General features: G+C 35.8%; 1 protein-coding gene across 5 annotated transcripts in view; it reads left to right on the forward strand.

Annotated features, from left to right (window-relative positions):
• CADPS2 (calcium dependent secretion activator 2) overlaps positions 1-27,003 on the forward strand; it is a 276,456-nt gene that overhangs the window by 38,695 nt on the left and 210,758 nt on the right. For all 5 annotated transcript variants that reach the window (XM_026051658.1, XM_026051660.1, XM_026051659.1 and 2 more), the window contains exon 2: positions 19,776-19,889. In XM_026051658.1, the coding sequence (XP_025907443.1) occupies positions 19,776-19,889 (114 nt within the window). The remainder of the gene's footprint in view (positions 1-19,775; positions 19,890-27,003) is intronic.

Genomic DNA, 27,003 nt, shown 5'->3' on the forward strand with positions numbered 1-27,003 from the left:
TTAAGCAGCATTCTACGATTACTGAGTAGACAGAGAGTTTCAGTTCTTAGGATGATTTTGAAGAGAATTACCACAGTTCTTTAACTCTGTCTTCTACAGTACATCAGCACTGGAGTTTAAAAATGATGGATTCCTTAATTGTCCTATTCTGAACAACTTGATCTATCTTCCAAGTTAGCTTTGTACTGAGCCTGATATTAGACTAAATGACTTCCAGACACCCCTTCCAACTTAAATTTCTCTATGGTTATATTGAAGCAACTGACATTCAAGTAATTAGATTCATTTGATATTTCATATTAAAAGTTTCATGATTGCAGCCATGATTGGTCACATGTGTGATCGCAGATTAGGAAATCAGTTTGTTTAAATTCAGTTTGGAACTCATGTTTTATAAAGGCTTGAAAAGCACAGTTCACCTACTCAGAAATGAAGGCAATTTTTTTCTGTTCCTTTTGCTGGCTTTGCCATTTGTTTCGTAAATTCAGACTAAAGATTCTAAAGTTCAGAATTTACTCCTTGCTTTGATTATTTGTCCACTTCAGGCTGCTAGGGTCTAGAGAATTCATTAATTAGTTGCTACTGTTTTATGTATCTTCTGTGGTCAATGTGTTCAATCGTTTCCCTTTATTAATTAGAATAGTAATGATCTTATTTTTTCCCCCTCATGTCCTTCTAAGATATTTGTGGAGCAATCTTGCACAGCAGTCTCAGTAAAAGTGTCTGGGTTAATAACACAGGATTGAAAATACTTGGTTGAACTGCTAGTTCTCTTCCAAGACTTGCTGCTTATTTGTTTAGCTTTTCTCTTGAGATTTAACTTTATCTGTGTAAATGAGATCATTTTATTATGGAAGAGAGTGAAATGAATTAATTTGTTTTTCTGCCAATTATTTAAATGTTACACAATGAGTACTTTTAATGTTAAAGTATATTTCTCACTAAGGTAATCTGATTTTAGAACTGGACAAACCATCGTTTCTGCCATGACACGTACTGCTGCTCTATTTATTGCATGATAGTTTTGTCAGTTTATTGCTCTTTTATTGACTTAATTTGGCACTTTTATAAAATTTTTACGAACTTGTGATCAAACAGCTTAACTGTCTGCACAGGCAAGCTGAACTTGTCATTAAGAGTACCTCAGACTGAGAACTGTCTTCTACATATCTGATATGCTAGGGAGGCAAAATTATTTCAGAACTGATGATTAACTTGCAATTTAATTTGTGTATGGGAAGTACATTTGAATATTTTTCCTACTTGCAAAGTCAAGCACACAGGTCTGTAATGCTAGGTTAAAATTGCTTGTGTATGTGTATATGTGTAACCTACTCCAGTGTATTTTATGTACTATATCTGCTAAGCCAGATGGGAAAAATATTTTTCTGATTTCAGTCAGTGTGACACTAATACATTTATGTATGTATATATACAGAAGCGAGCTAAGCAACCTCAGTTCTCTGATCTGGAGTCCTTGTTTTTGCAATTTGAATAGGCAATTTAAACATACTTTCAGTATTCACAGATTCACAGAATATTTAAGGTTGGAAGGGACCTCTACAGATCATCTAGTCCAACCTTCCTGCTCAAGCAGGCGCACATAGAGCATGTGGCACGGGGTGGCATCCAGGCGAGTTTTGAAGACCTCCAGAGTAGGAGACTTCACAACCTCCCTGGGCAGCCTGTTCCACTGCTCTGTCACTCTCACAGTAAAGAAGTTGCTCCTCACCTGGAGACGGAACTTCCTGTGCTCCAGCTTATCGCCATTACCCCTCGTCCTATCGCTGGCCACCAGTGAAAACAGCTTGTCCCCCCTTCCTCCCTGCATTCTCCCTTCCTGAATTTATACATATTAATCATATCCCCTCTTCTGCAGAGAAAACAGGCCCAGCTCACTCAGCCTCTCTTCATACGAGAGATGTTCCATTCCCTTAATCATCCTGGTTGCCCTTCTCTGGACCCTCTCGAGAAGCTCCACGTCCCTCCTATACTGGGGTGCCCAGAACTGAACACAGTACTCCAGGTGCGGCCTCACCAGAGCTGAGTAGAGGGGCAGAATCACCTCCCTTGACCTGCTGGCAACACTCCTCCTGATGCAGGCCAGGATCCCATTGGCCTTCTTGGCCACGAGGGCACACTGCTCACTCATGGTTAACTTGGTGTCAACCAGGACTCCCAGGTCCCTCTCCGTGGAGGTGCTCTCCAGCAGGTCCACCCCTAATCTGTACTGATGCCTGGGGTTATTCCTCCCCAGGTGCAGGACCCTGCACTTGTCCTTATTGAACCTCATGAGGTTCCTCTCTGCCCAACTCTCCAGCCTGTCCAGGTCCCTCTGGATGGCAGCACAGCCCTCCGGAGTGTCGGCCACTCCACCCAGCTTGGTGTCATCTGCAAACTTGCTAAGGGTGCATTCCGTGCCCTTGTCCAGGTCATTGATGAACAAGTTGAACAGCACTGGGCCCAGCACTGACCCCTGGGGGACACCACTAGCCACAGGCCTCCAACTTCCTGCCTTTTATAAAACTGTGTTCCCTAATCACTATATTTAAACATTACACATCCCAGGATAAGAATTACAGTATTTTAACTTCAGAACAAAGTTAATCAACAATCTACAAATGCTTGTTATTACAGAAGGAGAAAAGACAAAGGTGTGGCTTTTAATATAGTGACCATTGACAGACATGCACACACAATAATTTCTTAATTTCTTGATTTCTTAATTTCTGCTGGCAAAGGCAGGAGTTTTACAGCATCTTCATAGCTGCTGATCCTAAACAAAGCTTAACAGGGCAAGCACATAATAAATCTGAAGTTTAGGACTTAGACTTAACTTCAAAGATTTGCTGAAAATAATGTAAGGATTCACAGCTTTCATCAAATACTGCATGCATCTTTTCTAAAGGGACAAGATATTATACAATGAAAACTATAGATCATTGCCAGTTAATTCTTTACTCATTTATAAATGAATATTAAATTTTGTTTATATTTAAAATATTGAATTTAAAATTTTGAAAATAATTAAAATAATGTTTAAAATAGGTGTAGTGCTGCTTTATCGGAGATAATTGTGTTCAAAAAGCATAAAAAGATTCCGCCATTCAATTTAGTCAAGTTTTTAATTTCTTTCTGTGGACAACATCAGATACTAAAGGAAAAAAAAGGTTCAAAAAAATCAACAAAACCAACTTACTAAACCAAAACCTGAGCTGCACAGCTTTTTAATAATCATGCTCTTCTTTTCTCCTCCTCAGTTCAAATCCGAGTTTAACAAGTCCTGGGACTACAAGATCTGTTTTTGTTGGCTGCAGATTTGGGGTGAGATACTCTAATGACAAATTCATAGAGCTGAAGTCCAATAGGGAGGAGGAGTGGGAGGGTCACTCTGCCAGGAAAATGCCTTTTGTAGGAACTAGCAGTTTCTAACCAAGTACTTTTATTTTTCTTAACTTATTTTTAAGCCAAGTTGAAAGATTCAGTTGCTTCCATAGAATGAACTTGTCTGTCTCTTGTTATATTCAGTCTTTGACCAATCAGAATCTACTAGTCTAGAGCTTGTTGCCCTCCTTCCCAGTTATTGTAAAATCACTGTAAACTTGTAAAATTGGAAAGGTGGTAAGGAGCTATGGGTTGAAGAACCAAAAAGGTCTGGCACAGTGTAAGGAAAGTCCTGTCAAAAATTTCTTACCACACAGAGATAAGGTAACTGTGCCACAGATAGGTGACTAATGAAGTTTGCCATTGCGACTGCACTTTGCATCTGTGATCAGGATGATAAAATTGACACACCTATATACAATGCTCAACCATGCTCTGTTCTTAACAAAGAAATCCAAATGAAGATAGTCAATCAAACTGATGCTGAAAATTGATGCTCAAAAATGCTGAAACAGGGAATCATTTTTTTACCTGTCATATAGAGGCAGAATATGGAACTTTTTTCAAGCTTAAGTAGGGAATTTGACGTGTTTTGTTATTGTATACCAATGGAAATGTGAAGTTGGATCTTCAGACTTAAGAGATTTGGAAGTATTTCCTTTAATATTTTGCTGCTTGAATATAATTCATGTAATTCACTTTGAATCAAATAAAGAAATAGGAATATTCTAGAGAGAATACTGAAACTTGAAGAGTCCATATTTAGCAGTTAAAAAGACATGTGACGGAGTACCTAGGCTAAGCACTCAGTTCTTTTGAAACAGCTCCCTACTTTCCCCTTCCGCAACCCAATCCTTTCCACTAAAAAAGCATAAAAACCTATCCAAGTACTCTCTCCATGAATACTTTAATAGCTATGATTTGACAGCAAGAGGTTACTTGTAAAATATTCATAAAGTATTGTGTTTTTTTTAAGAAAAAACACTGCAGTGAAGCAGACCTATATTAATAGCTCTGCATGGATTTTTTTTTTTTTTTTTTTATGGCAAGAAAAACTATTAAGTCATCTGCATGACAGTTCTTTTGTCCCACTCTGGACCTGCAGTAAGCAGTGCTTTCAGACATTTTTGACATTTGGTACCTGGTAAGCTTGATCTGACTCTAATAGAAACCAGGAGATTTATTTCTTTATTTATTTAATTTTCACTGGGCTTATCTTTCTGATGCTGTAGAAATAATTAGGCTTGAGGCTTGGGTGCCTTAATCCTCCTTTTAGTCTTGAGTTTGGGTTTTAGCATAACTTAGTGTTATGCTAACTGTAAGGCTTAGCTTTGGAGGATGAATGAAATCTGTGAGCTAAAATCCTTGTACTTCCGTCCGTGATTCTAGAATTTTCTCTCATCCGGGTTTAAAAAAGTCTTGTAAATGTCTTTGCAGAGACAAAAAGTATACTGGGAACTCAGTTCATGATAAAGGCAGGAAAAATGAGGTTGTGGCATCATGTACATATTTTTAAGGGTTTTAACACACGGTCTTTTATGTATGGTGCCTTGTTAAGTGAGAATGTTACATCCATATTTTCTACTTTGGCTAAGATACAATTTGGAGATGAGGAACCTTTAAAAATTGCAAACTTGTTTATAAAGTTATTTATTCAGAAGAACTGGGGTATGTGCAACATCTTTGGACAACTAAATAAAATTAAATGGATTCAATTTAATTAAAGAACTGCTAGCATTTTCTTTGACTATAGAAGTAATTCCTGCATGTGTCAATCACCTGTACACATGATGCATTTGGGTTCCTCCTGATATATCTTCCTCTTTTCTGTCTTAGTGTCATCGTAGGGTTTATCTTTTTTATGACCTTGTTAATTTATCTATGTATACCTAGAGAAATCGTGGACATTGGTCTTGAGAGCAGTTTCCCAATAGCTTTCATGAAGCTGCAGTGGCTGTTAGCAGATTGAGCTAGACTCTTCTCAGAGATGCACACCAAAAGGATAAGATGCAGAAAAATGCACAAGTTGCAGTGCAAGGGATTCAAAGGAAAAAGGAATAAACGGAATAAAAGTTTTTAAAAAATCCTCATGGTAAATGTGGTTAAGCACTGGAGCAGGTTGTCCAGAGAGTCTACAGCATCTGCATCCCTGGAGATGTGCAGAATTGGACTAGACTGAACCCTGAGTGCTGCAGTAACACTAATGCAGGAACGTGGAAGCTGGTCTTGCTTTAAATAGCAGTCTGGAGTAGACAACCTCTACATATCTCACAAAACTTCTATTTTTGTATGATTTTTTTTTGCAGGAGCAATGCAGAAATGGTGTGTACTTGCTCAGTATGCTAGATACTTCCAAGAATTTTTGGACAGATTTATTTGGACATATGCATACCAACTGTATGGTGTATTCAGACATGTACAGGAAAACAGATGTGTCTCAAAAGCGTGGGATATAGTAAGTTATGGAGATGTTGCCCCAAAATAAGCAATTGTTAGGAAAATCCTAGAAAGTAGCATCTTTATGTACAGCAGTTAAAGAGTGAGGAGGCAAGCTCATTTTGTGACATGATTTAGAACTGCCAAGTGGTTGAATGTGGTGGTCAAAAGAGACAAGAAGCAGGACAGTAACGAGGTGGCGTGACTGAGCACTGCGATGCACGTTTTCCCGTCTCCTTGAAATACAGCATATTTGCTTCAATTAATTTTAACCATATGGAAAAATTAACATTTTTTTTTGATTTTTATTAAAAATATTCTTAACAAAATAAGGACTTGAGCAAAAGCTGTACCTCCGGAAGAGCTGAGTTAGAGCATTAAATGGATTTATTTGTGATTCTTAGAAAGCTCTCTGCAGTTTTAAAGTAACCATTTACACATAACCTTTGGACACTGTATTTATAGAGAAAGTGGTATTGCTTCATGAACTAAAAGTAGCTCAGCCTCTTCAAGATGTGTAATGTAGCTCTTGATGGCTTACATTTCAGCCTTGGGTTGTTTAACATGTTGGACCCCAACCTTATTCTGTTCTGCTTAACCAGCAAATTTAGCTATTTGTAGTCAATTAGTTGATCATGCTATGTCTGTGTTTGTTTGTTTGTTTTTTTGTTTTTTTTTTTTTTTTTTGCAATCATCTTTGCTTTCTGCTCTTTTAACTAGATGGAAAACAACAGCTTCTTCATTCTTTTTTTCTATGCTTAGGAAAACTTTGATCTTTGTGGGGGAGGAAGACGTAGTTTCAGTAGAAGGCAGTAAGATACAAATGGAAAATCCTTTTTAGTTCATTATGGCATACTACAAAATTTGTGCTTGAATGTTACTCATTTCTCTCTTGTAGATACTTCAGTATAATTGTTGCTTTTAAAAAAGGAGCAGTCTAAAAGTAGAAGTCTTTTTTTTCCGAATATGAAGAGCAGATGCCTATGTGTCTTTGAAGAGGTATATGTTGCACAGTTTCTTACCTGTCTTTTTGTATTATTTAGATTCTTTTTTTTTTTTTTTTTTTTGCATAAATTAGGATGCAGCATTTTAAGGGAGTGAAGTGGCTCATGAAACCATAGCTTGTAAAAGTACACCAAAAGCATTACAGTGCAAATACTTGTCAGCATAGAAGTAAAGGTAAATCGAGAATAGTTCACTGATTCCATTTCTACACTTCATAAATTTGGGAATGAATTTCAGCAGGTTTAAGTGGAAGTGTTCCCTGTAGGTGCTTTAAATAAGTGGGAAACGACATCTCCACTCATTTTTCTGCATTCCCCATTACTCTGAGGATTAGTCTCTGGTGGCTGTGCCTATTTGGCATTTTTCTCCTAGCTCTTTGCTCCCACCGTTCTCCTTTTCACTCTTGCCTATGAAAATCTGGTGTGGAGCATTGTCTTTCATTGTTTGATTGCATCAGGCTTTGCCCTTGCCTCTGAGCTGGCCTGTTTCAGTGCCGGAAACTCTGGAACTCTGGTCAACCTGATGCTTCAGAGATTTTTTCTTTTTTTTTTTTCTGCTTATCAATAACAAATGGATTTCAGCTCTATACATCTTTTCCTTGCTCCATTTCATAACATTATGAAATACTATTTTCCTGTGTAAGCAGAAGCTTACAGTATGCCAGAAGGGTCTATTGGATTTGATTAAGACAAAAGGTGGTGTATAACTTAGAGTCTATCCTCTCTTTGAACTCTCAAAATGAGATTTAAAACCAATTGTTTCAAAGTTGTTTGTGTACATAAAAACAAGTGATCTTTAAAGAGTTATCAAATTGTGTTTGTAATATTATGTTTCCAGACTGTATTCGCTTACCTGCTGTGCCCTAAACCAATGGTTATTGAATTTTAATAGTTTCCTATGATTAGATGCCCTACAACTTTGTGGGTTACTTTCCAGACTATTCTCCATTAACTATCTCATAATCAGAATTGTAAGACTTCTATAATATTTATTTGATCTTCATCTGACTCATTTCTTTTCCTCTGCATTTAGTTTAATAAATGAACATATCTCAAAATACTGTGTCAATCCAGTTCTCTTTCAAACCCTAATGAAAAATCTGTGACAAGCTAATTAGGGATATTTATAACAGTCCTAGATTTGATTCTTATTAATATATTTATCTGAAAAAGTTATTAGATGCTGTACCGTCCTTTGAACAAAGCAGACATTAGCATATGTGAGTTCGAATTTGGAGAAGGCAAAAATAGAATTCGTCTGTTGCTATACGGTGTCATTTTGGGGAGAAAAAAGATTAATAGCTTAAGTGATGAGATCTTTAAAAAACATTAGAAAAGAGAAAATGAACATGTTGGTTCCTGGGTTGCGTGTCAACAGAATAGTGCAGCAATCTTGGCATTTCCCCGCTTAGGACCCACTTACAGGATGTGGACAATCTATTATTCTTTTCTACTTTTATGCTCCAGCATGTGACAACCTTCTGGGCGTTGTTCAAACCATTATGCCCTACCTTGGATCTTGCACAGTGTATTCCTGCTTTACCTGGTTCTTGTTACTTTTCACTATTCATTTTTCCTGCCTGTCTCTTGCTGAGTTAGAGCCAGCCTGATTCTTGACTGATCCCCCTGGAATTACTGTTGTATACGTTAATTAAAAGAGTCTCAAGTTGTCTGTCAGTCTTCTCTTTCCTATCACATTTTCACATTTGTACTGCTGCTGTGTTTCCTGATGAATGCCATAACTAGGTATACACAGCTGTTCTTCCAAATACTTGTCACTTGTACCCCGAGTATAGAAAATAACAACCATTTGAGAAACTAACTATAATTTTTTAAATCCATGTATTTTTTGTAATGAAAATACTTATATTCATTTAATGTGTCTTTTTGCCTAACCTAATTATTTGGATTGTCATGTTATAAAATATCTTACGGTCTCTATTCTTCATTTTATGATTCATGTGGGCTGTAAAAAGCGGGAGGGAAATGTCCTTGCTCTGTGCTGTTCAGTGTTAGAATGGAGACATGCTGAAGGTAACGTTATTTGCAGATCCTTTTGATTCTATTGTAAGTTGCAAAAACATCTTTACTAGGGAATGTTTTTTTATTCCTTGTAGTTGCCTGTATTTATTATTGAATTGGATATCTATGTATGGAGTAAACAAATCTGTACTATGATACCATTTACAACCTTGTTATTTGTTGTGATTCATCTGGTTTGCTCATTGAAGACAGCAAGTTACCAATACATCCAGTGTGGTCCAAAGTCATGTTTCATTTGGCAGACAGTCAGGTTTTGATATTCTGTCCTGTTTAGTATTCAGTGCATGGGAGAAAGCGTGATGTAAGGGAATTGGTTTGCTGTTTTACAGACTGACTCAACCATTTAAGTCTGTTCCCTCAAGGCATCAAAGACTGCAATAAAGGAAATACATTTTGCCAATAACTTTCTATGGAAATAAGTGAAACTTAATACTTTTTAAAAAAAAATAGTACTAACAATATTGAATGATGGAAAGCACCTTAATTAAACTTTTCTCTCTGTCTCTTCCCTCCTCACATAAGTCTGTTACTGATACTGAAATCTTACATAAATCTGCTTTATAATCACAGATGAGATTTTTTTCCCTGCACCTCAGTAGAAGCCCCAATTGAAAGATAATTTGTTTCAGATAATATTTCTTTTGGGAAAGCAGAATTTTGTTGTGCTAATTTTATTTCTGCTTTAAGCAGACAAAGTCAGTTCTCCAGATCTTCATAGTCCTTTTTTTCCCCCCCACAGAATTAAATTTCTCTCACCGCTGATAATATGCATTGTTGTGTATGATGATTCTTATCTCTTGCACCACAGGGCCGTATGGGAAATGAACTTATGGAATACAACCAGAAAAGTCTTTTAGGAAAGCTTTGTTTAGAAAAAATAATATACTCATGCAGGAATATTAGGGATCTAACCCCCAAACTTTCTCTGACAGAATATGAAAAAAAAAAGAATTTATGTAAAACTGATGATGTGTCTGATTTTTTTTTTTTTTTTTTTTTGGATGATAAGTCTGATTTCTTTCTCACTACTCTCTACTTTCTTTTTATGGTGGAAGAAAGAAACAAGTATTTGTGATGGTGAACAGTCTTCTCATGAAAAGACCATGTTGTCCTGATCAGTGAGTGGAATTACATAAGCAGGTTATGTTGTATGTAGGAAAAGTTGGATCACAAAGGTTATTTAGGGGGTAGCAAAAATGCTGCCTGGAGAAGGCAGGACTTAGCTGAATGAAAAGTTTATACTTGTAAATTATGAACTACAGTGTCCATAACTGATGAAGGAAGAGAGGATCTTGATCATGGACAACTTTAAGGGCATTTGTAGAGCACTGTGCTGACCTCAAAGGGCACAATGGCAGAGATACCTGAATGGCAGTGCACTGTTGCTTTTTTTTTTTTTTTTTTTTTTTCCTAAATGGCGTCTGAAGGTGGAGAAGGAAAAAAGAGAACTCTGGATCATCTCTTACATGTGCCTTTTGAACAAGATCTGTTTATGCATTTTAGCTGAGGTAGTCCAGAGGTAAAACCTCCTGTACCTTTTGCATCCTCCCTGAAACATCTGTGAGTAGAAGTCTTCAGATGAAATATTGAAATATTAATAGAAGAAGGAAGATTGACAAAATTGATTTGTGGAAGTTGAAAGACAAAAATTTCAAAAGCAGTGCAAAAATGGGGAAGATGAGAATGTTGTGTGGGCTGTGCTTGAAAAGAAATCATTGAAGATGCTATGAAAGCTCCTTTACAACCTCAAGGAATAGCATACGAAGCTTATGTAGGGCAGAAGTGGAGATGTACAGGGGGAAGTTGTAAATGATAAATTTGCTTATTTTAGTTACACACTGGTGCAGACTAAAGGTACTTTTGCATTAATGTGTTTTGGAGTGGCAGTGTTTTTGAGGTGCATGGAGGTCTTTTTGCTGAGAACGTGACTGATGAAAGGAGAAGGGAGATAAGACAGGGAATAGCTCCAATCACCAGAACAAGTGGGAGGGGGGGAAAAAAAAAAAGAATCTATGTCAGGTCACTTTATACAACTTTTTTAATAAAGAAAGGAAGAACAAATATTTGGGAATGAATTTTCATGGATGATGACTATGGTAACAAATGGGTGGGACTTTATTTCAAATGATGGAAAAGAGGAAAATATTTAAGTATGAAAATGGGAAACAATGCAAAATCTGCATTAGAAGGAAGAAAGCCAACAACAAATGTTTTGTTTTTATTGAGAGAGCTGCTACTTCAAATAACTGCTTCAAAAAAAACTAAGAAACAGAAATGAGTTGGGGAAAGTTGCTCATGTGGAAAAGTAAACTCTGAATGGTTTGAGTGATGTGAATGCATATCAAGCAGAAGAAATAGCAAAAGGCAACAAGTAGAAATAGGATAAAACAGCAGTAAAAGAAAAAGTTCTGATTCAGTGTCAGGAAAATACTGAAACTAAAATGTTAGAAGATGTTTATTACATCTTTATATTATTATTACATAATATTATTATGTAATTATTATTATTATTACATAATAATTATTATTACATTATTATTACATTATTAATACATAATAATTTCCCAGTTTAATGATTGTGAAGATCCAGTTGCTTGGAATCACTAGAACATGATTGACAGCCATTTATTTTTCCCTATTCTGTTGAGCTAGTGGGAGAATTTTGTGAGCACTTTTTTTTTTTTTTAAAGAGAATTTTAATCAAGTGTTTTCCTGTGGCTCTAAGAGTTATATAAGGATTGTCCAGAGAAATAGAACTTTGGAGAGAGTTAGCATTGCATTCTATTGATCCTCTCTTAAGAAATGTATGAAGTCAAGGAGATGCATTTGGAATGTGAAAAGTGAACATTTAGAGATCTACATACCACATTTAGAGGTTTTAATTCTACATTTTTAATGTTACATTTTACAGTTCTGAAGAGACAAACCTTTTTTGTCCGGAAAGATGACCCAATTTACATTAATTAATGAATCTATTTTACCTGCTAATAAAAATACTCTGAAAGATGTCAGCAGATATCAGAGAGTACCATACACAAACTTTTCACAGTCTAAAATAAGACTTCTACTAAAGAGAAAACAATAGTCATATAATTAGTATAATCTAAACGAGACCGACTGTGGAATGCTCAATCTCTGTTTCAGATATGTTGTTGAGTATGACTAATTACAAAAATTGCATCCTATGTTTTTGTATTTTAGTACAAAAAGAATGGATCGAAGCCAGTGTAGCTACACCTGACAGAACATGAGTTTGTATTATGCTCTCAGATAACAGTATCTCTGCTTCTGCTTTGTAAGGCTCTCTATTCTGTTCAAGAATTAGAAACTAATTGAAATACTGCTTAAGACAAGTCAAGTTTCATTATAAAATATGTATTGCTCAGACAGTAGTTTCAACTGTGTAAATAAAGCCTTAAAAATTTTCCACAAAACGAACAGAAGGACTGTGATGCCCTAGTCTCACTTCTTAATTATGTGCATTTAAAAATAAGTCCTTTTGTCCCTTTTATGAATCCTTTCTTTCAATGAGAACATTTGGTTCAGGAAAATGATTAATTGTCTGTAAAGCTACTACATTGTCCGTAAAGCTTCAGAGTCTGTAAAGCTACTACAAATTTTCTTAAACAAATTCCAAAGTAGTGTTGTAGGGGTTTTTTATATTTGTTTTTCTAGGGCATAAGCAGAAAAAGTTTTTTGGGAAAAGTAATACCTTCTACTAGACCAGTCTGTATGATTTGGAGTTGGATCCAGCTTTTCGGTGCGAGATATCTAAGTCTGAAAAAGGAACATAACACTTCAGAATTAAATGCTAGCTGGGAATAATTGTCAGTACAGTAGTCAATTAGACTATTAGAGAAAAGGTTTTTACAGGGAATTAAGAGGAGCATTAGCAGGGTGGAAGATGATAAACGCTCTTACCTACTTGTTCAACCTTTCTCTGGTAGAATGATAATGCATCCCAAAGCTAAACTTTTGGGGATTCCTGAGTTTTAGGATCCTGCAGGCTCATGAGAATTAGTTTACAGTGATAGCTCTGAGAAACAAGACTAGGAGGTCTGAGGTGGAGCGTGCACTTCAGTGTCCTCTTTGCTGTTAAGGGAATGTTTTTATGAGGTTGGTGCCTTGTGCAGTAGTTGCTTAGTGTCTTTGTAGTTTTCATGAGATCATCCTCAGTGCTGGTTGAAAAATATACTGCCTTCTATAAATATATTCTCAGATTTGGATGGGTCTGTCATGGAGGATGTTTATTGTGATGATTATGTAGATGCTTGTATTTATTATTCAGATTGTATCTAGCTCTTGTTTGTGGTGAGTGAGCTCCATAACTCAGTCTGAAAGTTGGAAACTAACATGTTTGAAGGCTCATGCTCTTATATGTCTGACAGTGGGCTGCAATGCAGAAACTTTTTCCGCAAGAGTTTTTACAGTTAGGAGACTGTGACAAGTATTAGTGTACAATATATGATGAAGTGATATTGAGATAGCTAGTTCAAGGCTGATCTTTCATTTTCTCAGCAGTGGTGTCCTTGATGAATAAATCTAAATTTAATTTCGATTTGCACAACACCAGTGTTTTTGTACTTTAATACCATGGTAGAATAAGCGTCCTAGTTCTACAGTTACATTGGGCTACACAACTAAATTGGGCTGTTCATGGTCGTATGTAAAGTATGCACTGTATACTATATAAGTCTGTATATGGTGAAGAAATAGCTTCCGATAGCCTAATAGCTCTGGACTTACCTGTTCTTCAGGTTCTTATATTTATTAATTGGATTGGAGAAATAGTCCATCTACCAACAATACTTTTTCTAACAGTATCCATTATCCAATACCTAGGACAAAAGTGAAAATAGGACAAGAGTATATGATAATTCCTCAAATGATATTAATCTGACTAACGTTATATGCCAGATGTGGGTTTTTTTGCATTTATTTTGTAGCATATCTGTGTATATATTTTGCGATAGGTTTTGCTTCCACAGAACTTTCCATCTCCCAAAACAGTTTTTTGTACCTACCATGTACTTTCGCAAGGTATTTATAAATTTCTGTTATCTGTTGATCTTGCTATATTATCTTTCACATTAGTGTTAGCTGGAGTTGAAGAAATGTAGTTAATGAGATTCAGTTTTGAAGCTTAAAATTATTGCCCTTAACCTACAGAGTGATTTAGTGTTGTGGACCATCTGTGGTTGAAACTGTATGAAAATGAATAATTTGGAGGAACATGTATTTTCCTGATGTTTCTATTAGTTCAGGCAGCTCTGCTGTAGTTTCTACAGCTATACTTTGAGATTGTCATCAGGTAAATCCTATAACAAATCTTAGGAATAGGTAAAAAGAGAAAAATGATTGCAGCTGCAATGATTGCATTGCCAACATCATCTCTTAGAAGACAGCTTTGATCAGGATGTGATATGTTATTGGATTTAGGACAAATGTAGAAAGATGCATTCTTTCCTGGTGTGGCACAGTCGAGTAGATGACAAAGGAGTTCTTTGTTTGGACAACAAATAAACAATTTGTGTGATAAACTTCTAAATAGTTTCTTCTTCTACGTCTTTCTATATGGCTTTCCAACGACTTCTGTCCAGCAGCTGAGAAGTGTGACTTTTTTTTGTTCCACTTCATTTTAAATATATTTATTTTCCTTCATTGTTAATCTGTACTTTTTGAAAACTCTTTTCATTTTTATATTTTGGCTTTCAAGGTGCACAGACCCCCCCCAAACCATTTGTGCCACATGAGATATTTCACAATCCTGTCCTAAAATTTTGAATATGCTCTTCCAAACAATGAAAATATTTGAAGTTTCAGACTTAATAGTGCAGAAAATATTCCTGACTGTAAGAAAGTATCCTAGAAGTAGAATTGAATTACCAAAGAATGGATTGGAAAAAGATTGTTGGGTTTTTTTTTTTGTGTTTTTTTTTTTTAAAACAATTGGCAGGACAAGAAGAAATAAATGTTGTATTGTGCTAATTATTTGTTTATAAAAATGATGTTAATGACAAATTATTTTGCTAAATATAAGTAAATTGTTTTTTAAATCGAAGAGTCAATTCTGTAAGGTGCTGAATTACACTTTCAACATGTACACACAGTAGTCTAATTTGAGTGACAGCAAAGAGAATACTAAAAAAATTTTGGAATAACTTCAGCTTTAGAAAGTTAAAAAATAGCTAAGATTGCTAAGTGACATCAAAATATTGACCCATCATTTAAAAATACAAGTAGTTTAGTTAAAGCAGTGAATGGGAAAGGACAAACCTTGTGTGTCACTAACATAACATAACACAGACTGCTTTTCATAAAATCTTTTTATATTGAACCATTATGTTACACTGTGAAAATCTGTATAGTTCAGTACAATAATCACATCTATCAACTTTGTTTTAGTAGTTAGATTCTCTAATACTATCTCTTTAGTCTTATTCCTGAGAAGAAAATCTCTTGATTCTTGATTTTCACCAAAAAAAAAAAAAAAAAAAAAAAAAAAAACATTCTCTGCTCCAAAAGACGGTTAATGTTCTTCTCTGTGTAAGCAGATATTGGGAGAGGAGATAAGGTGCTGGAGGAGGGGAGAAATGGAGATACAATCACTGTCTATATCTGGTTATATGCAGGTTTATTCTCGTCAGTAATGTAAGATTAAGCTCATTAGCAGTTGGCTACATAGCATAGGTATTTTCCTTTACTGGAGGTAGAAGCTGATGATAGGTGCAGCTTAAGACTCTGTGTGCTGCCCCTGGTTGCTATGATGGAAATGGGCATGTGTGTCCCTTTCCATGGCTCCATCCTTTCTGTCACTTCAGGTACAAAGCTGGACATTAGCAGAAAACCTCAGGCAAAATGGCATAGTTTTGAAGCAGGTAAAACCAAATCTGATTAGAAAGTGTTAGGAAGCTTAAATAGCAGCTATAATAGTTGTAAATAGCAATCATTCATGTACATTGCAGCTGAGATTGAGGAATGGCTGTTTGGCTAGTCCTTCCTCAACTCTTATTTTTGACATTCAGTTTAAAAAGTATTTTAACTCGTTCTGTTTATAATTGCAGTCATCACCTTTTTTAAATTTCCTTGAGTAGCCAGATATGCTAAGGAAAGGCTTATTGTAGTTTAGGGTGGAGAATAAGCAGTATTGTTGCTTGTAGTAGGACAGGTCACGGGTTTATTGCTGCTTGCAGGAACCACAGTTGCGAGTTTGAAGGTATGTAATAAGCAGTTGTTATTTTTTTTTTGCTGTATTTCTCAGATTGCCACAAGGTGGCAATGGTTCAGAAGGTTATTGCTCCAGGTCCATGTCTTTGGTTTTCTGTTTTTGTCAGGAATCGGGTCATGCACAGACTGTGGTGCATCCCAGTGTCTGTGGCCTCTGGGGCATTGGAAAGGGAGAGGCAGGTAGCAAGTGCTTTTGCCATTGGGGCAGCACTGAGATGAGCTGTGCACATGGCAGGAGACAAGTAGATCCATCTGCCCTAAAACTACCATCTACTCCTTGAAGCAAATTTTTGGTTTTTTGTTTGTTTTTTTTTTTTTTGCTTGTTTGTTTTCCTCCCCTTCCAAACCAAAGGCATAAGCAGTTTTGCTGATACAAGTGCATAGATGTGTGGTGTTTCCTTAGAAGTATTGCTCTTTATTATTAGAAAGTAAAAGCTGTGCTGATGGAAGGACTTAGAAGCTGCCAGCTCAGTTTAAAATGAGGCTTCTTGGAAAAAAAAAAAATAGAAATAAAGCCTTGGGTGTAAAAGCAATTTGTTGAGATTGTTGGAAGGTATGAGTAGAACAGGAATACTTCTCTATGTTTCTATCCCACCATTCTTTTACAGCGTATCATCAGCATGACTTTTAAGTAGTGCTGTATTAGTGATTAAAAAATATTCATCTACAACAAGTCTGTGTCAGAAAGATCTTTTCCTGCTGTAAAAGGTAATAGATAGGACTATCCTCTTTGAAGTGTTAAGTGCAAATGAGTTTTTTTTAGATTTTTTCATGTCTCAAGTTAATTATTTATTATTTATGCATAGTATTTATGCATGGAGACATTTTGATAAATTTGATTAGTGTGAAAATTATGAAAGCAAAATTTACTACTGCAAGTCTATCAAAAGTCAATTATTCTTTACTTAACAGGTCTTCAAAAAGGTTATTCTGTCTTAAGAATGTATTTTCATTCCTTTATAGTCCCCTAAGTTTAGCATATTACCCTTTGGAAAAGAAGAAAGGACAGAAGAGAAGTTTTTATCTGTTACACATCTGTAATAAAGAGGGAAAAGAAAAAGTAGTTATTTTTCCCCCCCCTTTAAGTTTCCTGTGCTTATCTTTTAGATGTATTCTGTAAAATGACTAAACTGAAATTCTGACTAGCTTAAATTTTCTCCCATGAAGCAGCAGTGGTTATTATGAAATATCACAAAAAATATGGCAACAGGTTCTAGAAATAAACCTTAAAACCACAAAACAGTTTGAAGAAAGTGTTACTGTGTTTCAGTTCATGCCCTGAGTTCTACTTACATTTCTGGGGAGCTGTAGTAATATTAAAACAAACAAATAGAGCACACTAAAAAAGTTGTACTGTTTCAGATCTTTTCCTGCTGGTCTTAAAATGTCGTGTGAGAGGCAGGATGTAAAGGGCTGGAAGGTTTTGCACCAAGTAGAGGGTCCATGCACATGGGACAGGTACTAGAACAGAAGAACGTCCTTGGGCTCTTTTATATAAACTTTTGCCTGAAAAAGATATGGTCCATATCCACTCCTATACTATTTAGGTGAGATCCTCGTTGTCCACAATCTCCTTATCTCTCCTTTTTTTTTTTTTAATCAAGAGTGACAACTGAAATTAGCTCGCATTTGCATGGTTATGTTGGTTGGCAGTGTCTGTGACTCAATATGTTTTCTACAGACACCTGTTTCTCTCCATTTACTATAAAGGGATCCTAATGCAATTAGACCTCTCTTGTTGGTTGTATTTCTAAACTACTAATTTTACTGTTTTTAAGGTACTTGCCTTCAAATTGAAGTGTGGTAATGAATGCATTAAAAACAAACAACATTAAGGGTAAAATATAGGAGGGAGTGAGAATTCAGTGTTCTGTATTCTGAAAAATAAAAAAAACAGAGGAATAACATGTTGGAACGGACCACTGTAATTAAACTGAATTTTGGTGGTTAGCATAACCGTATCTCTGTGTGGCAGAGTGCTCAGGATCTGTGAATAGATCTCAAATTGCCCACAGTATGAAGTGTAGCTTTTCGCATTTTCCATTGAAATTACTGTTTTTTTAATTTTGTCAAAGAACTTTATTCCCTTACGCATCCCGATTTCACGCTAGAACATGAGTAATTTAAGGAAGATATAATAATTCTCAAATACCATTGAATGCTCAGAATTACTACTTGAAGTAATGAATATGTAAGCAATATTTTAAAGGCATTTCAGTTTGTTAAAGTACTTAGAAACAAGGAAGCCAGAATTAAAATTTCATTGCCTTATTCATAATGTTTTTGTTTGATATGTGGGTAATAGACAAGCAAATCACCTAAAGAATAAAGTCTGCAAGCATGGAAACACATTTTCATAATTGCTTTGGCAGGAAGCCTGCATGTTTTAGTGACAGACATGCGAATACTTCGTACAATGAATTAGCTGTTCGCTTAGCAATGGAGCGTTGCTTGTAAGCATGGAAGCTCTTAATAAAATCCCCTGCAAGAGCAAACATGTGCTTACATCTGAATAAAAGCCCTAAACATCCCTTGTGATTTGTGTTTTCTGATAACGATTCCAGTATCTTTAGCGAAATAAGAGTTGCGTCAGATAAAAAGAAAGACGAGTCTTGCATATTTGGGAATGAAGACTGAGTTCCCTTAGAACCAGTCAAGCTATGAGGATCTGTACAAACAATGGATGTCTAAAATGGATGGATAGATACTACTTTTGGTGTATGTGCAGACATAATACAAGTACTTTTCTCATATTGGAATCTTTTTGTGTTGGGGTATCCTGGGACTTGAAGAACATAGTAAACTGTTGCTGTTGGAATAATGTTATTTATTGCAGTTTTATCCATTACAAATAAAAAGGGCTTCTTGCTCTTTGAAAAAATTGCCTCTGGGTATACATTTTTTTTTAAAACTAAAAACCTAAAAATATTCACTATGATAAACACTGTACATTAGTTAATAAGTTTGAGGGAACCCAAACATATGTTGATGATTGTTGCTTTGCTGTAGCAATATGTTGGTGGCCATCTCCTAGATATCTCATTCTAAATTCTCTTCACAGAGGTGATAAGGAGAAGTATTTTCCTAAATATTTAGATAGCGTAAACGAACTGCTGACAAAAAGCCCGCATCTCATCACTGGAGACCTTTCCAATTGTCCTTCTGCTAACAATAAATGTGTAAATTGATAAAATAAATGGATTACAAGGTTTAATTCTCTATGGAGAGTCTACTTTCAAAATGCTCTGAAGATGGATACCAAATTCACTGAAATAAATTAGGTACTGACCTTGGACATGCATTGTAGATGGTCCCACAAATTATTTATTTGTCTTTATAGGTAGCAATATGCCAGGGTGGGTAGGAGTCATTTCCAAGGAGTCGGTTCCCTTTGTGGTGAGCATATCTGTTAAAATTTGCCTACAGTGCTGCTTGGGCCACTCAAATATATGGAGGTTNCCCCCCCGCCGAAGGCAGGAACAGAAAGGTCAAAACTTGCTTGGCTGCTTGGTGTCTCTGTCACCCAGCTGAGGCTCTGAGGACCTGCAGTCAGTGAGGAGCCCAGGCCATCTTCTCCCACTGACCTGCACCTTCCCATTGAATGCTCTGGTGCTGAGTGATTTCACTTGGAGACTAACTGCATTTGTTATTTTCTTTCTTCTCCCTCTGTTTTACCTCTAGCTCAATAAGCAGCAGCTGCAGATCCTGAAGGAACGTTTCCAGGCCTTTCTGAATGGGGAGACGCAGATCGTAGCAGACGAGGCATTTTGTAATGCTGTGCGGAGTTACTATGAGGTATGATACATGCTTCTCTTTCTGTAACATTTAGAAACCTCCTACAATCCTTCTAATGCACATACCTAGAAAGGAGCTTTAATTTTCAAAGGCTGTGAACTTCCAAATCTCCTAGAAACAGTGTGTGTTGTCGTGTCCCTCCTCCCTAGACTACATTATCTAGTTTTTCAGGTTTAAATCCACTGACTGGGTACAAGAGATAAACCGAACTGGAAAATATCCACATGTTTTGAGGGGAGAAAAAAAGACCAAACCGAAACACCCTGGTGCTGAACATCTTTCTGGCAGAGTTTGATACAGCTATGCAACCATCTTTAGCACCATGTCTGCGCTACCTCTTTTAATCAGAGCTTCAGTTGTGAGTTACTATCATGAGAAACATCTTCTGATTTTCATTTCCTATAATGCAGTGTTGTTGGAGGCAAACTGCTCGTTTCCCCCTCAAAACAAAAATGCTTTCAATGGAGCTGAGCCAAGCTGGGGCTTCCTGGCATCCTGAATGATTGCCGACACCAATGCCAGCCTTCAGATGTGCTTTCTAACTGCCTATGGGATAGGTCTTGTCCTCACTAAGTCCAAACTGAAATGACAGTTCACTGTCCTTTTCCTAACACCAGAAACATGTGACTATAGATGAATACCTTTTGTGCCATATGCAAATGCTACTACTGTGCATTCATTTGTCTAATGTAACTTCAAATTTATTTAGTGAATCACAAGTGCTGCATGTTAAACTTGTATATCTTTTACTTCGTGCTGCCATATCATTTTAAAATTCTTTAGCTTTACTTTTCCTCTCAGCTATTCTCTGCTTATAAAAGAAAGTTTTCTTTGTGGAAGAAAAGATGCAATTTATGTAGCTGCTTTGCTTTATATACTTTATGCTACATACACGCTCACACACATACACACAAGCATACAAAAGAAGGGCTTCCTGACATAGCTCAGTCATTTCCCTAAGTAGGGTCTAATCAGTACTAAAGCAGAGAGAATGGAGAAAATCTCATTAAAATCCTTGGGAACACATTGAAAGAGTCTGATTTAGGCTCCAAGTCTACAGATGAAACAGGAACATTCACACAAGCAGTGGGTGAGGAGGGGACAGAAGAACAGTATAGGAGCTGAAAAGTAGGGTTTTTTTGTTTGTTTGTTTTATATATATAATTCTGATCTGATAAAGTTAATACTGGGAGGAGAGAAAGTTTGCAAGATTGTGCAGCTAAAGCTAAGCTAGTTAAGGTAGTTAACTAGCTAACTAGCTGACTAGCTGTCCAGTAACAGTTTTTAGAGAGAGGATAGGTAGTGATTGAATGTACTAAACAGTGTACTAAACAGTGTACTAAACATAAGCTAGAACTGAAGACATACCATTTGTTGTTCTTTTTTCAAACTACCTGTTCATGAAGGGCTGTATTTATTTTAAATGAGACTTTGAATATGAGGGGGTATCATTAAGCCTCACAAAGAAGGAAGTGATAAAGCATAGGTAACATCCAGGAACATTTGTTAAAAGGGCCTAAACAAACTTAAAAATACCAGTTGATTTGAAGGAAGCAACCTTGTTTGGAAATGCTCAAGTGTTGAAAAAGTAATTTTTATCATGTAGAAGTACTTTTGTAGTATATCTGCTCTTTCAGTGTTGTAAGAGATAGTCAACAGTATGCAATGTTAATTACTGAGTTCAGCTTTTCAGGAGACCTGATTAAATCTACTGCTCTTCTTCAATACATATTGCAACATATTCTCTTTTTATCATTTGCAAGTGGCTTTCATGACCTTTTCATTTGATTATTTATCCATTTGTTGAAAATATTAAGCTCTTTTAGTTATTTGTGTGTTCAGTTTACACTGTTTTTAAATGTTTCCTGGCCCATATATTTTGCACATGTGATGCTGCATGTCTCTTATTTGTTGACCTTTGTTAGTACTTTGAACAATGGGCATCTTGCTTGTCTCAGTTGCATGATATCTCATCAGCCTTAATCTTAATTTCTGTATGCTTTAGTTCAGTTGCTGAGCTACAGTTCAAGTTTATCCCACGTAGAAAGAAAACAATATGTATACTGTGCAATATTAACTGGGAATTAGTAATTGCCCTTTAATCCTATGCTGTTGAGCTGTTGTTCAATACTGCCCTCAAAGTCAGGCTTTTCTCACTAATGTAGATGACTTTCCACATGCAATTCTTAGACCTTAAATCTGAAGCAAAAGTTCTGGGTTTTTTTTGTGTATGACATAAAATCCTGTATTACGAGTTCTGGATGTTTTGAGTTGCTAAAATCTTCTAGAATGACTTGTTTCATTCAGTGTTTTTCCTCTTGATTTGGAATTAGGAATAAATTCCCAGGATTTAGGAACTTAACCAATTTAGGAACTTAACCAAAGCAATTATTTGGTTTACTTTTCTAGAAATATTTGCTGAAAGGGCAATTTATTTTATATACATATATATATATGTGTGTGTGTGTGTATGTGTGTAAATATATATATTTATGTGTGTAAATATATATATTTCTTGTAACAATTTCATTGTTTTACATGCTATGCTGCTGTGATGATTTTTCAAACAGTCCTGTCACTGTTTACCTTTGTTGGTTTATCCTCTAGCCCTGTGTCTTTTCTATTGCTGTTATGTTATTTTTTTCTGAAAATACTCTAGCATTATTTTTTATCTATCTTAATAATCTAATGAGAATTCATAGAAAATGTTACTAAACACTTTTTTAAAAGCCTGGCCAAAATACACAAGATTCTCTTTTGTGTTCATACAACTCTGATTGTCTTGTTGATTTGTTTCCTCTTCTATCCTAGTGTAGTTTTAGAGAAACAGAAAATTATGTTTACAGTCCTATTTCTGTTATAATTTTCTCAGTATTAACTTTTCTTTGGTGCCTGTGGAAAATTCCACTACAGATATTGAGCCAGATTCTGATAATCTAGAAGATCAGATGTTGGTGATGCTTTTTGGATAAAAAGAAAAATTCAATCATATGGCAATTTATTATGAGTAATTATATTGGACACACTGCTAAGTGTAAAATTAAGAGGGGAAGTGATTTATGTAATAATGTGTTTCTTCACATATTTCAAGCTGGTTTTTTTTNTTTTTTTTTTTTTTTTTTTTTTTTTTTTTTTTAGAAAATATATCTATGAAATAATATTCTGTCAAATTCTTACATGTTCATTCATGTAGGTAGGAAAATGCTCTTGTGAATACCCCTGGTAAGAGAGTTTCTCACCTAAGGCCATAATAGATGTGTATATATCTTCAGCTAAACATAGTCACAGTGCTGATTTTTTTCAGTTGAGGTTATGCAGTCTTAGGCACAAGTAATGCAGGTGCCAGGAACAGTGATGGATATATAAAATATTGTGAGAATTTTGTGTTTTATTTGTTTCTTCATTTTAAGTAGACCGTAATTACTGAATACCACTTAAATCCAAGTGCTAAATGCATTTTTTTTAAATCTAAATTTAGGTTTAGTTTGTCTTATTGACTGGTACTATAAAATCATTTTTAACTTAACTTCTATTTGAAGTCAGATGTAGTATCTTTGGCAAAACCAAATTGCTTTAAGGCTGGTGAGGGAGGGGTGTAAGGATGAAAGAAAGTGTTCTTTTTGTTCTTAACAAAAAGCAGAAGGTCCATCTCTGCAGTTGTCTAAATTATAAGACAAACCTTTCATTTCCAATAGCAGGTGGGTGGACGCCTCTCAGTTTCTCCAGTAAATACAGCAAATGTCCTACAAACGCTTTTGGTACGAAAACTTAACTGCCAGTGCAAAGCCCTGCTGGGTAACCTGTCAGCAAGGGAGAAGAAAGACATGAATCTTCTTTGCAGACTGGAGCTTGGACAACTTTACTCACCCCCTCTCCTGAGCCTGACTTTCCTGCTTTTCTCAGTCTTTGCTTTTGTATTTTGTCTTCCCTTTCCATCTTAGGTAGACAGCACATTCCTTCTTTGGGTTTCTGATAATATGCAGGAAGGACTCCACATCTGCGAGTGAAAAAGGTTGTCATGCTGTGAAGCAAAGATGGACAAAGTCATCTGTTCAGAATAGTCAGTACAGGGCTGTGAAGGAGCCAAAAAGCACAGTATTTCGACGGAATGGAAGGAAACTATTTCTAAATAATGCAGTAAAGCTCTATCAATATATCAAGACTGTGATATCTTTATTGTTTCTTTAATTTGGTCAAATGTATTTAGATGTTTGCAGGAAGTATCAGTTGTATGGCCCGTGTGATGGAAGCGTTAGTGTGACAAAATTGTTGATTGTTTCTTGACCTGTAGAGGAGGATGAACTGTGTTTATGGGGGCTTTTCTGTGAACACATTCAGCTATAAAAGATTAATTGGATAAAAGTTGAAGCATTTTTATAATGGAAGGAATGAAGCGATGATGCTATTTCTGCCTGTAATTGCGGAAAAATTGGTCTAAGGTTTTTGTACATATGTCAACAAGGTGAAGGGTGAAAGTATCTCAGTGGTGAAATTGTGGAAAAATAGTAGTTTTATGGGCTAAATGGTATTTCACTTGCTTTTATGTCTTGATTTTTAATATCAGCTATTTTAGGTACTGGGTTTTATTGAAGATAACAAAAAGCACAGTTGATCCTGATGAATATTTCAGGGTTGAAGATGACTTCTAAAGGAACTAAATAGCTTTCATTAGAATCAAAACATACTATGCACAAAATAACTGGTAATTAAATGCTGAAATGCTCTGTTTTGATATTATCAAGCCGAAATAATGGAATCAGTAGTCTGAAAGTTAATTTAAATACATTAGGATAATAATTGTAGGAGGCATAATTTCACTGATTTCTGCCGTCTGTTTTTTTTTTTCCCCCAGAAGTCATGATTATCTTTGATATATAAATGTGCTAAAGGAGATGGGCTTTTTGCTTTGTTTAGCTTATCTTCAAAATCTATATACTAGAGTATTTTGGGAGTTATTGATGATTTGGGTTCATTTGCTGAAGCAGTTTGAATAACATATTTTCTGATATTAACCTCAGGATAATACTGTGTTCTGCCTTGTGAGGGAATCTTTCCACAAAAAAAAATATTTAGAGTTGTATTTACTTTAAATCAATCGGTAAAATAACTTAAGCAGTTATTTTCTTTCCAGTTGCTTTGAAATTTAGCAAATTCCAGGTCAGTAAAATTTGGTGTTATCTTAGAGATGTGTTCCAGGCCAGTTCTTTGAAAAGCTCCATAAAAAATGTTTTTTAGGCCTGCGTGTAAGAGAAGTAAAGAAGGTTTATCTAGGTCATCCATTTAGTTGAAGAAACTCTAATATCTTCAATGTTTTGGATCAGCAGCTGTGATTTGTGTTTAATGGAGATTGTCGCAGTGCTAGCAGAGTAATTATGTTCCTCACAGAAGTGAGGGAGAGATAAGATGCAACAAATTGAAACATATTTTAGATAATCTGTGCCACTCTATGCTAAGCAGAGGCCTGTTAGAGAGCCTAATTGCAGACGCCGACAGAGTCTGCCTGCTGTTGGGCAAGATTCAGCTCAGACTTGCACCGTTCGAGCCCAATCTCTGCACCAAGGTGAAGGTACTTCAGGGTGCTGGAGGTGTCTACTGTCACAGATGATGACAGAAGGACTCCATCCTGGACTCCACGTATCCTCTTCCATGAACACATCTTTCAGTAATCTGTTCTGTGAGAGGGAATTTAAAATGTATTTTTTTTAATGTCTTTAAGGTACTTGAGAATTTTTCCACTAGGGTACCTAAAACCAAGTTAGTCCTTGTGGAAATATTTTGCAGAGAACAGAAATGTATACTGAGCTTCTATTTGGAAAATTTCAAGAAGCTAGCATGTGAAACTTCTTAAACTTTCTTTGTCATCTCATTTGAGGAATACAAAGTGATTTATTGATGTTTATTTGGTTTTTTTTTTTGTTTTGTTTTGTTTTTGTTTTTTTTTTTTTACATTTGGCAGTATGGAAAAGGATATTCAAAGAATAATCTTGAAACTTGTGAAATTCTTTGTGAATACAAAACTCCTTACAGGCATTGGGTGATGCATAGTTTTCTCCTTTGGGGCTGTTTTTGTACTGCTGTGCATGGAAAGGGTGTTAGTACTGAAACACTCTATTTACCTGCTATACAAACAGCTACAGATAATGTTATTGCTTCTGTTTTCACAGACTGGATATCCTGCTTCCTTTTCCACCTATATGATGTCCAAGAAATAAAGCAATATTCTGTTGGCACAGAATATAATTGCTAGTTGTTGCACATGGGCTTATTCATCAGTGTTTGGACATTGTTATGTTTGGATGATCACTGTTATTTTGACTGAGAACGTGATACAATTGCCATATTAGCATTAAAAATGGAACTAGAGCAGACCTGTTTTCAAACTTTTAAATGGGGCAGTAGGGGGGATAGTTCAGGGTCTTAACGATACCTGTGCTTAGCTTTGCAAGTGATGTGTGCAGATAGGAAGACAGGAAGAAATGGCTCATTGAATTTAAATGAAAATACTTTCCCAATAATGGTGCTCTTCTTGTACATTTTGCTCCAGACAAACAAGGAAATGCCTTGTAGAGCCAAACACAACCACCTAGAAGTAATTAGTGTGGGTATATCTCTACTGTAGTAGGCAGTATGTGACAATGTTTACTTGCTTATTAGACATAATCTGGATGTCTGTTAATCAGAACAAAACCAATTAGAAACCCAAGAATGGCTCAAAGTGTTACACAGCAGTGAATTTGGTCTACATTACTTCGTTATTTTCTTCCTAATCCCCATGCTGCTTTGGTCTGGCACAAAGGAAAATAAAACTTATCTGGACTTCAGTACTGCAGAGTTAACAGTCTGTTGCACTGAGACTTAGACTATACAAATTTTTATTGATGCTGTCGTCTTGACAAGTGAAACAAATTGAGTTTTTCAGCTAGTCTGATACTAATAAGAAATGTGACAATATAATGTCATTGAAGTAGACATCTTGAAGGAGATGCTCAGATTTTGTTCTTTTTAATCATTATATAGAAGACTTTTTTATTATTTCTGCTAGATGATCAAAGGGAAACAACTCTTGCTCCTTTTAGATTATTCTCTCCTATGCCTTTTCAATGATATTTAGAAG

The sequence above is a fragment of the Nothoprocta perdicaria genome, unplaced genomic scaffold (genome assembly GCF_003342845.1).
Source record: "Nothoprocta perdicaria isolate Ctin4 unplaced genomic scaffold, notPer1 scaffold_79, whole genome shotgun sequence".
Taxonomy (NCBI): Eukaryota; Metazoa; Chordata; class Aves; order Tinamiformes; family Tinamidae; genus Nothoprocta; species Nothoprocta perdicaria.